Here is a 17,012-nt window from a genome sequence, read left to right as displayed (position 1 = left end):
TCTACACAATCCCAGCTGAGGAATAAGGGTCTTATCTAGTGAAACAATTGGTCAATTTCTAAAAAAATAAATAAATAAATAAATAAATAAATATATATATATATATATATTATATATATATATTTTTTTTAACCACAAATGCTTGTCTTGCACTAGCTATGCAGTGTGCCACGGATTACATAATCACATTGGAAAGGCCACGCATGATGTAGGTGGGAGTATCAAACAAGTGTTTACAAAGCGAACATGCAAAGACTAAGTCAATTGGGCCTTTACAAAAAAAAGGGGGGGGGGGGGGTAAAGTAACAATGTCAGATGATTTTAAAGTTGGAGGAGTTTTTCACGTACGTCACACGTGACCTTTCCAACGTGATTATGTAATGTGTATGAAGATGAGCATTTGTGGTTAAAAAGCATATTATTTATTTTTTTTTTTTTAGAAAATGATTGTTTCGCTAGATAAGACCCTTATTTATCGTCTGGGATCATGTAGAACCCTTTGAAACTGCACTGAAACTGCAATTTGGACCTTTAACCCATTGGTAGCCGTTGAAGTCCACTATATGGAGAAAAATCCTGGAATGTTTTCCTCAAAAACCGTGATTTCTTTTTAGCTGAAGAAAGAAAGACATGAACATCTGGGATGACATAGGGGTGAGTAAATTATCAGGAAATTTTAATTCTAAAGGGAACTAATCCTTTAATGTGACAGTAAAAACACAGTGGATGTACAGTAGCAAGTCCGAATTTCATTCATACTAGCCATATTCATACTACAATTTATTAATTTTATTAATGGTCATAAAGTAAGTTTCAAAACAAATATACCTAATAGACAGTATGCACTTTTGAACACAGCTTATGGTAAAAGGTAAATCGTTGAAATGTGTTGCTAACGATGGAACTTGCGACCATTGTTGGCTAATAATGCTTTTGGGAAACGCACCACAGGATGTTGCAGTCTCAACATAGTCAGAATTGCCATGCTGCTCACCACAGAAACTCTGGTAATGAAGCTGACTGACTAAAGTTTCTTCTTGGTTATGCTTAGAGTTCTGTTTGTAAGCCCTTTAATTGTGCCTGATGCAAATCTATCAGGATTAACTGCTGTCACTGAACTGTTTGTGCCTAAAAGAGCCTAAGGGAAAAGCTCCAGTTTTGGATCCAGCGGTATGAGAAAGACATGGAGGAGAAGGAGCAAGAGATCTCTGCTCTAAAGAATAAAAGAAACAACAGCCATGCACGAATTCAAGAGCTGTCCAAAAAGGTTTTTGTATGAAACGCATCTGTTTACTCTCACCTGATTTCATTCCTTTCAAAATTCCTTTTAAGAGAGTCAGTATCAATAATTGGCAAAATGTAAAATGACTTTCTATACCTCAGTGCAGAGACATGCAAGAGGTTATCATTGAGGACAGGATGGAAAAGGAACATTTGCGTGCACAGCTGGAGAAAGAACAGAAGGAGAGAGGTGCAGCAACTAAGGTAACATTATAGCTTTCTTTTAGGAAAAGTGGGTGAATGGATAATGGCTATGAGAAGATTGTACAGTATTGGTCAAAAGTTTTTTTTAAACTTTTTTTTATAAACTATTTTTAATTTTTTGAAAGAAGTCTCTTATGCTCATCAAGCCTGCATTTATGTGATTAAAAAATAGAGAGAGAAAAAAAAACGTACTCGGTTACTAACGTAACCTCGGTTCCCTGAGATACGGAACGAGTACTGCGTATGGGGAAAGGTCTCCCTTTTTCCCCGCTGCTGAAGCCTTTTTCAATAACGCAGTGTAACTGCATCGTCATTGGTTCACTCATAGACAAGTTGTTGAACCAATGACGGCGCGGCATAGCTGCGCGACCTATGGCGACAAAGCGCGCGAATATTCCTGCCGAAATGGGCGGGGTTAGGGGCTATATAAGCAGGCGTTCGCCATAGGATTTCAGTGTAATCGACTGAAGCGACGACCCTGAAGCCGCAGCCTCGTGGCACGGCAAGTGACGCAGTACTCGTTCCGTATCTCAGGGAACCGAGGTTACGTTAGTAACCGAGTACGTTCCCTTTCGATACTTCACTCGTACTGCGTATGGGGAACGAATTCAACCACGCCGTGCCACGGCTGGGAAAGATACAGCCTGATATTGGACACATGGGAGTGGGTCCAAAAGAACAAGCGAGAAGGCAAAGCCTTAATCGAACCCTAGTTACACTTAAGGAAATAATTCCTGGGGTTGTGTGAGGCGGAACTCGCCAGAGGCCGCTTAATCACACTGAAAGAACCCGAGCTTGCAAGGTCGGGACATCGAGATGATAGAATCTGACAAAAGTAGACGGCGAAGACCAGCCGGCCGCCTCACAGATGTCTTGAATGGAAACTCCGTTGGACCAAGCCCACGAGGAAGCCATTCCTCTAGTGGAGTGGGCCCTGACTCCTATGGGGCAGTCTGCACCCAGTGAGGAGTAGCACAGGTTAATAGCGTCCACTATCCAACGGGAAAGGCGCTGTTTTGAGACCGGAGACCCTTTGGTGCGGCCACCAAAACAAACAAAGAGCTGATCCGACTGCCTGAAAGGCTGCAATCGCTCCACATAGGTCCTCAATGCCCTGACTGGGCAGAGTAGCTCTAGCTCTCGTTCATCCGCCGAGGGAGGAAGAGCAGAAAGCGAGATGACCTGAGCTCTTAACGGGGTTGAGAGCACCTTAGGAACGTAGCCATGCCTAGGTTTCAGAACGACCTTCGAGTCTCCAGGCCCAAATTCAAGGCATGCAGGGCTCACAGAGAGGGCCTGCAAATCGCCAACGCGCTTAACCGATGCCAGTGCTAACAGCAGAGCGGTTTTTAGCGTTAGGGGCCTGAGATCGGCTGAACCCATTGGCTCAAAGGGGGCTCCCTTTAAGGCCCTGAGGACCAACGAGAGGTCCCAAGTGGGAACGGTGAGGGGGCGAGGAGGATTCAATCGCCTAGCACCCTCAGGAAACGGATTATAAGGCCGTTACGTCCCACTGATTGGCCAGCAATGGGAGCATGGAACGCCGCAATGGCTGCTACGTAAACCTTAAGAGTAGAAGGGGTGCGCCCCATTTCCAAGCGTTCTTGGAGGAAAGACAGTATGAAGGATACGTCACTCTCCACAGGGTCTATGTTGCGTGAGGAACACCAATCAACAAAGACCGACCATTTCTGGTCATAGAGGCGTCTCGTGGACGGGGCTCTAGCCTGAGAAATGGTATTTAGGACGTCCCCGGGGAGGCTGGTCGGCTCCCATCGAGGGACCAGAGGTGCAGAGCCCAAAGCTCCGGCTGTGGGTGCCAGATCGTTCTGTTTGCCTGAGAGAGGAGGTCCCGTCTCAGGGGAATCGGCCACGGGGCTCTCAGGGAGAGCTTGAACAGCTCCGAGGACCAAACTTGGTTCCTCCAGAGCGGGGCCACCAGAAGGACTCTGTGTTGGTCTTCTCTGATGCGCCTGATGACCTGAGGGATCAGTGCGATCGGAGGGAAGGTGTAAAGGAGCGTGCTGGGCCATGTATGGGCCAGAGCATCGACTTCCTTCGAGAAAAATGTTGGGCAATGAGAGTTGTCTTCTGAGGCGAAGAGGTCTATCTCTGCCCTCCCGAAGAACTCCCAAATCTTGAGGACCACTTGGGGGTGGAGCATCCACTCGTCGGAGGGGATGTTGCTCCGTGACAACATGTCTGCGCCCAGATTGTTCCTGCCAGGAACATGAGTCGCTCTGAGCGACTGAAGCCTCGGAAGAGCCCATTCCAGAAGACGTTTCGCCAGAGCGCATAAGCGGCTGGACGAGAGACCGCCCTGGTGGTTTAAATATGACACCACTGTCATACTGTCCGATCGGACTAGAACATGACGTCCTGTCAAGTGAGCCTGAAAAGACTGAAGGGCCTTCATCACTGCTAGCATCTCTAGACAGTTGATGTGTAGACGGCTTTCCTCGTGACTCCACGAGCCGAAGGCCGGTCTGCCCTCGCACACAGCGCCCCAACCCGAGTTGGAAGCATCCGTTGAGATCACCGTCCTTCGTGAGACCGCCTGTAAGGGTACTCCGCACTTGAACCACATAGGGTCCATCCAAGGTTTCAGGGCTAGAAGACTGGCCTGATTGACTTTGAGACATAAGCGGCCGTGCCGCCAGACGCTGGGAGGAACCCGGAACTTCAACCAGTACTGAAGAGGCCGCATCCGAAGAAGGCCGAGCTGCAGCACCGGGGAGGCGGAAGCCATCAGCCCTAGTAGCCTCTGGAAAAACTTCAGAGGGAGACAGGCTTTGTTCTTGATCGAGGCCGTGAGCTGCTGAATCGTTAGAGCACGCTCCGGCGAGACTACTGCCGTCATGCGGACTGAGTCGAAAACTGCCCCTAGAAACGAGATTCGCTGGGTGGGGCACAGCGAGCTCTTGGCTAAGTTGACCCTGAGACCCAGACATTGTAAATGGCTGAGGAGCACGGATCTGTGGTGTTCCAGCTCGGCTCGCGAACGGGCTAGAATGAGCCAGTCATCGAGATAATTCAGGACCCGGATTCCCATTTGCCTCAGAGGGGAAAGCGCCGCGTCCATGCACTTGGTGCTCGTATCCCTTCTCTTCGGCGCCGTCGACGGCGGTGAGGGCGGAGCGGTGCGTTGTGTGAAGGCGGGCGGAATACGGAGCGCGCCACGACTTCGTGAGCTCCTCGTGGACCTCAGGAAAAAAGGGCGCTGAGCGCTGGCGAGGTGCTTGGCGGCGGCCTGGCAGGAACCACTCGTCCAGGCGGCCGCGAGATGGCTCCTCTGGAGGGGCCCACTCGAGGTCCAGCTCTTCCATGGCTCTGGACAGGATGCGGAAAAGCTCGGCATCCATGCCCTGGCCGTGCTCAATGGGCTCCAAGGGAGGCGGGGGAGCGGGGTCATCCGGCTCGCCAGCCCATCCTTCCGCTTCGGAAGCCGCAAGTGACATGGTGACATCTTGCTTCGGCAGAGGGACGCTGCTCAGGGCGAGAGAACAGGACGGGAGAGAGTTTCCTCGGAGGAGAAGGCGAGGCACGCGGGGGCTGGGCCGGCGTGAGCTCGCCTAACTCCGGGCGCTGAGTCGCTCTACCCCGCTGTCTCTTCCTGGCCGGTTCGCGGGAGGAAGGAGACGGGAGGGCGCGAGCGGCGAGATCGCCCTCCGTGAAGAAGGCGACCCGCGAGCGCAGGGAACTGAGACTCATGCACTCGCAGTGCGGGCATGAGTCTCCAGCAAGCGTGCCGTCCGCATGGGGCTTGCCCAGGCAGGCGACACACTCGCTGTGACCGTCGCTATCGTGCAGGGGGGCCCTGCACGTAGCACATGAGTGACGGGGCATCGTGAGACGCCGGTGCCGTGAAAACGGCAGTTGGGTGGCTCTTTGTAGAGCGGCGAGGGCCGCGGAAGCTCTTAGAAGCGGTGAAAACCGCTGAAATCGCTCTTTTAGAGCGCCGTTAAGCCGCGGGTGAAGCTCTCAGGCGGCGCGCCGGATGGCGGCAGGGGACGCACAGGAAGCGGCCGGAGCGGGAAGCGGGAGGCGGTGGCTCGACGACGGCGCAGAAGCTGCAGTCAGTGAGGGCGCCGGCGCTGTCCTCAACCGGCGAGTCCAGGCGAGTCCGCTGCGGAAGCCTCTTCAGACGGCGGCGAGAGCTGTCAGGAAGGCGGCGAGCTTCTTCGGCTTCAGGCGGAGATCAGCGAAGAGAAGTAGAGGTCGTCGCTGAAGGAGAAAACACTGAAATCCTATGGCGAACGCCTGCTTATATAGCCCCTAACCCCGCCCATTTCGGCGGGAATATTCGCGCGCTTTGTCGCCATAGGTCGCGCAGCTATGCCGCGCCGTCATTGGTTCAACAACTTGTCTATGAGTGAACCAATGACGATGCAGTTACACTGCGTTATTGAAAAAGGCTTCAGCAGCGGGGAAAAAGGGAGACCTTTCCCCATACGCAGTACGAGTGAAGTATCGAAAGGGAACAGTAATATTGTGAAATATTACAATTTAAAATAATGGTTTTCTATTTTAATATACTTTAAAATGTAATTTATTTCTGTGATGCAAAGCTGAATTTTCATCAACCATTACATCAACCATTGTAATCTATTATGCTGATTTATTATCAATGTTGGAAACAGCTGTGCTGCTTAATATTTTTTTATAACCTTACCTACATAAGCATATTAAGCAGCACAACTGTTTCCAAAATTGATAATAACTGAGTATCAAATCAGCATATGAGAATGATTTCTGAAGGATCATGCAACACTAAAGTGAGTGACTAAGTGAGAGAGAGAGAGAGAGAGTAAGTATAGAAACTAATTTCTACGGGTGGAATTTCCAAAGTTCAATATTTTTATGTAAATATATTATTTTCAAGAATGCACTAATTTATCTGAAAATTATCTGGAAAAGAATGTGGTAGATATTTTGTGGTGCTTTATGTCAAACTTAAAATTTGTTTTGATAGCTGTGCATTTTAACAGCATTGAAAACAGGAAGAAAAATGCATTTCATATTGATTAATAAATAGGAAAAAAATAAAGAGTTTGGTTCCAAAACGCGATAAACGCCATTTTCAAAAAATTGAGTTTCCGCCAAAATAAGTATTGTATCTGGTCGGTATTGAGAAGTCATTTATTAATTTTGCTCAAAATGCTATCCGTCGTGTTATTTTGTCATGTTTCCTCCCTTTCTTTCCAAAACGCTACAAACGGCAGTCTCCTTTTTCTGCAGAATGCGATATATCCGCTCAACCAATCACAGCGCACCATTCCACGCACTGAACAGTAATGGCTGCGCTCTGAATACACCTGGCATCCTAGTTTTCCTTATCTGCTTTGTACTTTGTGATCAACAAAAACAGGAAAATGAATACTTTTGACGGCATGGTAGTTTGGTAGTTTCTGTGGTGGGGAAGAAACACAAGTCATTGAAATGTAATCATTTACGTGAGGAGATTAAGAAGATGAGGCACTAGGTTAAGCTGTTGCTTGTTCCACGACAGCATCAAACTTCTGTCGCGGTCCACAAAACTGAATCATGGACAGTTTTTAAAAGCCGTTTTTAATACCAATGTACTCGGCAAATGCGTTTATTTTAACCGTGCTGTGGCGCCAGATACTCTTTAATCGGTAATGACAAATAATTAATTTATAACATTAACAAGATGACCCATTGAATTCATTTTGGGAGCAACGACTTAATGTATTTTTAGTAAAATGCCCATATATAAGATAAGTATTGACAAAGTTTAGACGCTGTCATATATGTGAATCAACTTACTTTGTTATGTATTTTCAATTTGAAAATAACTTTTATATTGATGGATTAATTTATTGATGGATTAATTAGTCATGGATTTATTGCATTTTGGGGAAAAAAGAATAAATTTTTATAATAAACTTTTTAAAATCAAAATGTAGGTTTGAATTTTTTTTTTTGAGTAACCAAGGAAACAGCAAGAATGAGCGGGGAAGCAGGAACAAAAGGAAACGCAACAGAATTTCAAAATAAAAGACAACATAACAGGACCTATTCGTAACAGTACTCCACCCTTCCCGGAAGGGGTTTTGGAGGTGAGTGTGGAACTGTGATGGACAGGACCCTGGAGTAGATGACAGAGATTGATTCCATGGCGGAGCTGATGGAGGGAGGGGCCAAGGTGGAGCACTGATGGACGGCCTGGGCAGAACCTGGTAACCGACTGACAGAGAATGAGCTGGAAGAGATGGAGACCCATGCGGAGCTGAGAAGAGGATGTACCAGGGTGACATTGATGGCCCGGAAGTCCAAGGCAGAGCCCCAAGCCTGCAGGACCAAGGTGGAGCTGGGGGCTTGGCAGACTGAGGCAATGCCTGAGGGAACGAGGTCAAAGGCAGATCCAGAGGGAAGGAAGAGCCTGGTTGAGTTGAAGGTGTGGAAGGCTTAAGTGCAGCCAGAGGCCCTGAAATCCACAATGAAACCATATTGGACCCTAGGGAGCACAGAGTGCAGATTCATAGGCCTGGAGGCCTGAGGTGAAGCCAGTGAATCTGCATCACCATGCCGAGCTGATTGGGAAGCTTGAGGTGGTGACAGAGAGCTAGACAGCTAGCTGGGAGGGCAGAGCCGAGTAGCTGGATGACACCAGTGGAGACGGCAGATCCAGGAGATTGGAAGGAGCCAGCAGAGGTGTCGAGACCAGGGAGACTGACTGGGACACAGGTGCTAGGAGATTGGATGGGGACATCAGAGGAGGAAGGACTTCGGATGAAACCAGAAGATCTAAACAGCCGGACGGGACCAGCAGGGTTTGAGAATGAAGATTAGAGTGGGACCTTGATCTTTGAATCATCCAGAATTTTAAAATAAAAGACAACATAACAGAACCTAACTTTAACACATAATTGCAGAACGCACTTTAAAGTAAGAAGGATTTTGATTGGCTTTTAATATTTTCATCATTCATCAGCTGGAAAAAAAACTTTTATTCTCTTAGAGTAAGAATGATTTTTAAAACTTTATGGTTATAATTATTATTACAGCTATTGTTCTTGGTGTAAACAGGCCTTTAGACTAATTAAATTATTTTTGTTTTATTGTGTTGAAATTCTTTACTTCAGTAAATCATTTTTCTTGTCATTCCATTCCAGCTCATTGTAAGCCTTTATTATTATTATCATTATTATTATTCATTATTATTATTATTATTATTATTATTCGTGAATTTTGCCCAATCCTATTGTGGCAAGTATAGACAGCACATTTGTCATGCACACAGAAGAGGACAGATGAGGTTAGGGATGGGTATCGTTAAGCTTTTAACGGTATTACTACTCTTACCGATACTCCTTATCAATCCAGTGCTTTAATGGTATTCTTATCGGTACTTTGTGTTGTGTTTTTAATGAAAACAAGAAACAAATTGAAAACAGAATTAACATTGCTTTATTTTTTTGAAATGTAAAATAAATAAAATAATTATTTGTAGTAAAAGAAACAGTCATGTTTGAACAAATAACTCTTATACACAAAACAAATGAACATAAAACAAATTAAATTAACAATATTTTCCTGTAAAAGTGGCATGCAAAATATACAGTGGCATAGAGCAACATGGGTGGGGCATGCAGGAAGGCTGCAAAAGGACAAACAGTTTTTAACCATTCTTCTGGAGAAAGATTAACATATTTGCCTTTCTGGCAGAAGACGGGACCTCTCCTGGCTTAATGTGTTTTCAGCAGTTGAAAACACCCTCTCACTAGGGGTGGAAGAGGCTTGAGCACAGAGGTAGCTTGTTGCAATTTTTGTGAGAAGGGGCAGAATATTTCTCTTCTCCCACCACCACATCACAGGATCTTCAGCCATAGGAATGGGAGGCAGGCTTTTGTAGAGCTCAACCTCCAGGTCAACACGCTCGCTAAGGGTGAGGGGTCAAGGTATCCAGTTGGACTGTCAACCTCAATTCCCTGTCCTCCTCTGAGAACAGCTCCTCCAAGGCACTCCTGGTTTTGTACAATGGAGGAACTGTCTCCTCCATTTCCTCACCTTCTCCTTCAGATTCCTCCTCCTTTTGCTGATGTTCTATGTCTGTCTGTTCCACGCCTGTTGTTGGTCCTGTCACATTGTCAACAACTTTCCTCCTCAGTCTGTCCCAGGTTGCATCACTGACTGAACACCCTTTAAATCTGGGGTCCAGTGCTGTGGCTTCATGCAGGAAGGCCTGAATGTCATTATTCTGATATCGCTGGGAGAGGTTCTCCCAGACCTTCTCTTTTATAGATGGTACAAAAATTGTATCCTCATCCTTCACAGTAAAATGGTCTTCCAGTTTTTGAAGAATGGGTAAGATCTGTCCACAGGTGGCATTCTTCTCACATGACACACACAGTGTGGATGTATAGAGGATTCTCATGAGCTGGACAAACTACACAGCCTTATGGAAGTCCTCATCTTTCAGACGGTCCAGGTTGTCTTTGGACAATGCTTTTCGCAGTCGTGGGTCCAAGGCTGCAGCTTGGATCGCTGGATACTGCTCCATGAATCTCTCTATCATTAGATAGAGAGAGTTCCACCTGGTCTTGACATCCAGGATGAGTGAGTGCTGTGGAAGGCCTGAAACAACAACAACAAAACAACACGCATTTAATTCACACTTGAATATTGAATTAAATTGTTAGATATGTGAATTTCAAAATAACACTTATAATAATAGTTTGAACTGACTTACCAAGGAGCTGCTGCTTTTCCGTCAACACTGTTTTGGACATAGAGGATCTCACGAACCACACGACCACTGCTCTGATCCGGGATGCCCATTTATCAATGGATGCAATTTTGTAAATTTTCTGTGCTGCCAGATTCAATGCATGAGCAAAACATCCTATTTTTAGGATCTGTAGCTTCTTGATGGCAATATCCTTATTGCCAGCATTATCAACAGTCACAGCTACAATCTTGCTCTACTCAATCTCAAACTCTTCCAGACTCTCTTCTGCTACTACTTCACCAGTTTGTGATTTGTACACTGCCCTGGTGTGGAGGACCTTCTGTTTGACACTGCCCTGGATTGTGTAGTGCACTGTAATAGTGAGATAGTGATCCTGGCGGAGTCTGGTCCACCCGTCTGTTGTAATGGCCAGCTTTGGTACATCCTTCAGCTCACTGATCACATTGGCCTTTTCAACACCATACCAAGAAGGAACTAATGTGTCACTGAGATAACTTCTAGAGGGAGGGGTATATTTCGGGTTGAGTGCCTTGCACATATCCCTATGGTAAAAAACAATGATAGATTTAATTTGTTATAATATCATTATTAAATTGTGTTGCTGTTTATTGTATTGTGGAGTGATGGGACTAATAGACTAACCTTTTATAATACTACTATATCCTAAAAATTAATAAAACTATATACTGTGTATACTGAAAGTGTTACCTAAAACAGTTGGACTCCACTGATGCAAAGGGGTGTAGGCCTTTCACAATGAACTTGGTCAAGGCTAAGTGGCATTCATTCACCCTCTCCTCAGGCATTCTCCCACTAGCTGCCAGCGTGAAGGGGGTTTGGGCTGTTTTTTGACTTGGACCAGGGGTTTTAGGAAGAGTGAGTTGGTTCAATGAAGCTGCAAAAAAAAAAAAAAAAAAAAAAAAAAAAAAACTGCAAAATGCAGCTAACAACCAGTTAAGGCTAATGTTTACATTTGATAATGGACCCATGTTCACTTGATTTATGTAATTATGTGTGGTTAGAGCTGCACAATAAATTGATAATCCCCCATATCTCCCATGATTCTGAAGAAAAAATAGACAACTAAAAAAAACACGGAATTTACTAGAGGTTCTAGCAAATGCTTCAATCTATTTAAAAATACATTAATTTGAAATAAATTATTTTAAAAAATGAATGGTCAATGTCTCATTCATAAAGATTTGTTTCATTATTGGATGAATCAGCATTTGTGGATTGAATCTTTTGAATAAATGATTCAATGACAAACACTTTATTAAACAGTCTCTTGTCGCCACCTACTGGGCTAACAAGATAAGTGATACAATACAAATGTCATAATAACACTTTCAAAAATATGATTTGCTCTATTTTTATTGCTACCGTAGATATCAATTTATCAATGTTCATACCCAAACTATAAACTTTTATCCCAGTACACATTTTTCCCCTGTTATTTAAATGTGTGTAATAACTGTAATACAAATAAAGATAATGTGAAGTTGAAAAGACTGTTTGTGAAGCTGCTGTACATTTACATGGCAGTGGCAGCGCGAACACAGATTTGAATGTTGCAGTGCGATGATCATTCTTTAGGTTAACCAAAGTCCCTCTTTGGTTTAAAGCTTCTTTCGTGTCACAAGCGTCAGCGGAACGTAAGTAGCCCCTGTTTTCACTGCCCATATCAATGAATGAGAGCTTCACATCAGAAGTGTGACGACCACCCTCTCATTCATTGACAAAATATGCGCTGCTCATGCTCCACTGAGTCTGACGCTTGTGCCGAGAAACAGCCATGGTAATAGACACTTAGCGGAATCATTGTCATAAATTAGAAATACGATCGCGTGGGTGTTTGAATTCAAATTGCAATCTTTTAATGACTAATCGTGCAGATCTAAGTTATAATTAATAAATATAATATACAAGTTTTAAGTTTGGAACACAAATTTGTTTGGGAAGACTGCTAGTATACGTACCTGACATAGATGGTTTGGGAAGACTGCTAGTATACGTACCTGACATAGATGGGGCAACCAGAGACGAACTAGCTAGCAACTCTAGTAAAGTGTAACCACACTTTTGAACGTTTGATTCTCTCCGCCATTGTCACTCTATGTATTGAGCGAGAGTTTGTTGTGTATTGTTGTGTGCGCGCATGCCGTGCTCGCTGTTGCATGTGACAGACAGCCTCCGCGCACGAGAGATCTCACTTCTGGATTTCGATTATCTTAATATTATCAAATATTAGAAATGGTTAGTGAGAAAATGTGCAAGATAACATTTATTTAACAATAATAAATGGGAAATATATTTTCTTAATTTCTCCAGTACCGATAGCAGAACCGATAGTGTCAGAGCTTATTGATACTACGGTCTTTCATAATTAAGCACCGGGGCCAGTTTAATACCGGGTTTTGGTACCCATCCCTAGATGAGGTGAGTACAAACAATGAGTCTTTATTGGATGGATATGAGAGAACAGAGTGGGAATTCAACAGGTGAGGATATAAACAGTTGATAGTTGCTTGAAGACTTAGCTGATTGTGACACAGTGTTTCTGGTGCAGGTGACGAGGTGATGAAGACTGATGAACAGAGAATTCAGGAAGATGATGATGGTGAACAGAAGATAGGTAACTCAGGTGAGTAGACAGGTAACACTCCGATAAGCAAACAGGTAGCACTCAGGTGAGTCATAGGATAGGGTCTTTGGTCCTTCTCATTCACGGTGACGAGACCAGACAAGGATGTGGTGGATCGGTGGCAGATAAAGGGTGAGTAACCGAGGAAGTGCAGGTGCAGGGAATCAGTGTTCAGGTAATGGCTGACTGAGTGCAGGTGTGAATCAGGAGGAATGCTCGGAAATGTAGTGCGGAGAGAGACTGCGCTGTAAGAGTGTGACTGTGACAGTACTCCCTCCTCCCGGTAGGCGCGTCCTTGCACCGTAGATAGTTCAACTGGGGAGGGAGGGTGTCCTGGAGTCGTGACAGGTAACCAGGGCGATGGGGGCAGGTTCAGGGGACCAGGGCGGCGCCGGTATTTCAGGGAGCCAGAGCGGGGCTGGCAGTTCAGGGAGCCAGGGTGGAGCCGGCAGCTCAGGAAGCCAGGGCAGTGCTGGCAGTTCAGGAAGCCATGGCGGTGCTGGCAGCTCAGAGACCCAGGGCGGTGCAGGCGGCTCAGGGGCCCATGGTGGTACAGGTGGCTCGGGATACTAAGGGGCATGGTAGCCCCCCTCCCCCAAAATTTTCTTAGGGATTTCTTGGTTCATAGCAGGCATTTTGTTGAGCTCTGGAGCTGAAGCTGGTTCATGGGCTAAAGAGGACTCTGAAGCAGTTTCAAGGTCTGAAGAGAGTTCTGAAGCTTTCTCGTGGACTGAAGAGAACTCTGAAATGGGCTCGTGGGTTGGAGAGGACTCAGAGACAATTTCTAGAACTGAAACGGCCCTGGGCTAGACTCTGGGGCTGATTCAAGGGCTGGAGAGGTCTCTGAAGAAGTATTATAGGCTGAAGAGAATTCTGAAATGGGCCTAAGAGGCCTCGGTTTCATGGACTGGAGCCACGGTGTGTGTAGCCCAGACACACACACAAATGCTAGTGCCAAAATGGTCACTGCAATGTTCTATGGGATGGGAGTGAGTACTGGGCTAAGTTCTGGGACTGGCACGAGCACAGAGACTGGAGCAGGCTCAGTGAATGAAGCAGGCTCAGGGACTGACTCAAGGATGGACTCAGGGACTGGAGCTATCATTAGATTCTGGTCAGGGGCTGGAGTCTGTGCTGGCCTTGGGACAGAGACTGGAGCCATTTTGGGACGAGGAAGGGTGTCATTTCTGGATCCTGGATGAGAAAGGGAGTTAGAGTCATAGGCACGGTGTCAGCCGTTTTGGCTGAGGGCTCAGATTTGGCAGCCATCTTGGCTGAGGGCTCAGGTGTGGCGGCCGTTTTGGCGGAGGGTTCAGAAAAGGCGGCCATTTTGGCTGAGGGCTCAGGTGTGGTGGCTAACTTGGCTGCGGGGTCAGACTCGGCAGCCATGGTGGGACAAGACTCTGAAGGGCGGCCATGATGGGATGAGACTCTGGAAGGGCAGCCATGACCGGACGAGACTCTGGATGTCGGCCATGATGGGACGAGACTCTGGAACAGCAGCCACCTTAGGATGAGACTCTGGAATGGACAAGGGTGACTGTGGCTGAGTGGTGGTGATGTCTCCATCAACCTCACCGACTGTGAGGGAAGAACCACTCAACCATAACACATAATCAATAAAGTGAGCCGGGGAATAGGTGGTAGATGCCGCTGGAGATTGTTGATAGAGCTGATCATCCAAACCACAACAAAAGATAGTCTTAAGGGTATCATCGTCTCAGGTTACCATATGGGAAAGCTTGAGGAACTCCTCCACATAGTCCTTGATTGAGTGGCCATCTTGGAAAAAAGTGATCAGCTGGTCAGCGGGTTTGATAGGGGTGTGGAGAATGCCCATCTTAATTTTCGTGGTCAGGTCTTCTGTCATGCACACAGAGGAGGACAGACGAGCTAAGTACAAACAATGAGTCTTTATTGAATGGATATGGGAAAACAGAGTGGGAATGCAGCAGTTGAGGATATAAACAGTTGATAGTTGCTTGAAGACTTAGCTGATTGTGACACAGTGTTTCTGGTGCAGGTGACAAGGTGATGAAGACTGATGAACAGAGGATCCAGAAAGATGACAATGGGGAACAGAAGACGGAAGACAGAAGACCAAACAGGAACAACAGGTAGGTAACTGAGGTGAGTAGACAGGTAACACTCTGATAAGCAGACAGGTAGCACTCAGGTGAGTCATAGGATAGGGTCTACAGTGCCTCTCATTGACGTTGACGAGACCAGACAAGGATGTGATGGGATCGCTGGCAGATAAAGGGTGAGTAGTTTAGTTTAGTTTATTAATTTATAAAGCACATTTCAAAACAAAAGAGGTTGCAACCAAAGTGCTGTGCAGAAAAACAAAAATTAAAACAAAATTAAAGCACACAAAACAAAAAGAATTAACACACTGGATCAAAACCTTGAGGACAATCAAAAAATTTACACCTTCAATTAAAACATAAAGAATACAAGTTTTTAAAGAGGATTTAAAAGTATAAAACAGAGGGGGAAGATCTAATATTGAGAGGGAGACTATTCCAGAGTCGAGGAGCAGCCACAGAGAAAGCCCGATCACCTTTAGTTTTGTAATGAGAAAGTGCAGGTGCGGGGAATCAGTATTCAGGTAATGGCTGACTGAATGCACATGTGGATCAGGAGGGATGCTGGGAAATGTAGTGCGGAGAGAGTAACTGAGCTGGTGACTGAGTGTGACTGACAACATTAAGCTGTTGAAAAATAAATAAATAAATAATTAATAATAATAATAATAGTTAAGAAAAAACTTAGCTACAATAGTTGCCTATACACTTTTGTGCTTGAAAAAAAAAAAAATAATAATAATCCACACATTTGCAATATGGGAAAGGAAATTAAAAACCATAGATATGTCTAATCCCTGATATACTTAATCCTCTTTTGTTTCATGTATCTCTTTTCAGATACAGGCCTGGTGGCGGGGGACTCTCGTACGCAGAGGACTGAGTTCTCCTAAGAAAGCAGACAAATCCAAGTCTAAAGCTGGCAAAAAGAAGAAGAAATGATGACTGTCACAATAGACTTCTTTAGTGGCTGCAAAAAAAAAAAAAAAAAAAAAAAAAATAATAAAATAAAATAAAATAATTAAAGGGAAGCAAGTCATTGCCAGAGCATCAGCAGAGTGACCGTTTTGTGACAGGAGTGACAAGGATTTACTCAAGCAGTACTTCATATTTTAAAGGACAGAAATTACTACACCTTTTGTAATTTTACTCTGGGAAATACCAGATTATAGGTGAAAATTAACACTAAAAGGTCACACATTAGTTCAACCACTATGTGGGTTTAGATAAAAAAAAAAAAAAAAGACAAACACAATGAAAATAAAACTGATGAAATGATCTGGAACTGGTAAAATTGTGTGAGATGGCCTTCTTTCTAGAAAACAAAAAGAGGATCAAATCAGGATTACCATGATAATGGCAGATTAGTTAAGGACACGAAGCATGCAGAATGATGTCCATGATAGTACTTGATTCCAGCCTTATCATGAGCTTGGCCCACCCTAGCAAACAAACCCTGCATCACATCACCCTAACAGTCCTATGGCCAACCTTTTGTTTTCATGTAGGCTACAGTATACTTAGTTTTATCACCTATTGATACATCTCACACACGGTCTAATAAGATACTCATAAAAGTATTGTAAATATTGTGCATGCACACTGACCTGATACCTGTAAATCCACTCTATATTTTTTGTTTTGTATTTAGTGTTTGGGGGATTGCCGAATGCCGACATCTGGTGGTCAGAATATGTCATGTGTCAACAACCTTTGGCTCTTGTGCTTTTTAGGCAGCTGCCACAATGAAATACAGCAAGATATTTGTGGAAAACTTAAAAAAAGAAAAGTATGGACTATTGAGTTTTCATATTTTATGAACATTTTTATTTTTATCAACTTTTTTATTAATATAAAAATACTTGAGATTTGGACATTAAGTATTTATACTGAAGTATTTATATTTAGACAGGCTATTTATATGACAGAAAACATTAGGCTAACCCCCTTAATGAATTAGAGAGAGCACTAAACTCCAGTTTGGTCATGGTTTATTATTTATTTCATTATATTGAATGTTTGGATCAAGAAAACAACACAAGGATTCTTCAAATCTGTCAGTTTATTATGTCAGTGAATAATA

General features: G+C 44.6%; 1 protein-coding gene across 3 annotated transcripts in view; it reads left to right on the top strand.

The window, feature by feature from the left end:
• The window catches only part of iqcg (IQ motif containing G), a 28,458-nt gene extending 12,516 nt beyond the window's left edge, over positions 1-15,942 (top strand). For all 3 annotated transcript variants that reach the window (XM_048168883.1, XM_048168881.1, XM_048168882.1), the window contains 3 exons: positions 1,136-1,267; positions 1,384-1,485; positions 15,770-15,942. In XM_048168883.1, the coding sequence (XP_048024840.1) occupies positions 1,136-1,267; positions 1,384-1,485; positions 15,770-15,871 (336 nt within the window). In that variant the 3' untranslated portion in view covers positions 15,872-15,942. The remainder of the gene's footprint in view (positions 1-1,135; positions 1,268-1,383; positions 1,486-15,769) is intronic.
• The last annotated feature ends 1,070 nt before the right edge of the window (positions 15,943-17,012 follow it).

This window comes from Megalobrama amblycephala, linkage group LG19, assembly GCF_018812025.1.
Source record: "Megalobrama amblycephala isolate DHTTF-2021 linkage group LG19, ASM1881202v1, whole genome shotgun sequence".
In the NCBI taxonomy this organism is placed as follows: domain Eukaryota; kingdom Metazoa; phylum Chordata; class Actinopteri; order Cypriniformes; family Xenocyprididae; genus Megalobrama; species Megalobrama amblycephala.
The sequence above is the reverse complement of the archived record's forward strand: the minus strand, read 5'-3'. Positions and strand labels throughout refer to the sequence as shown.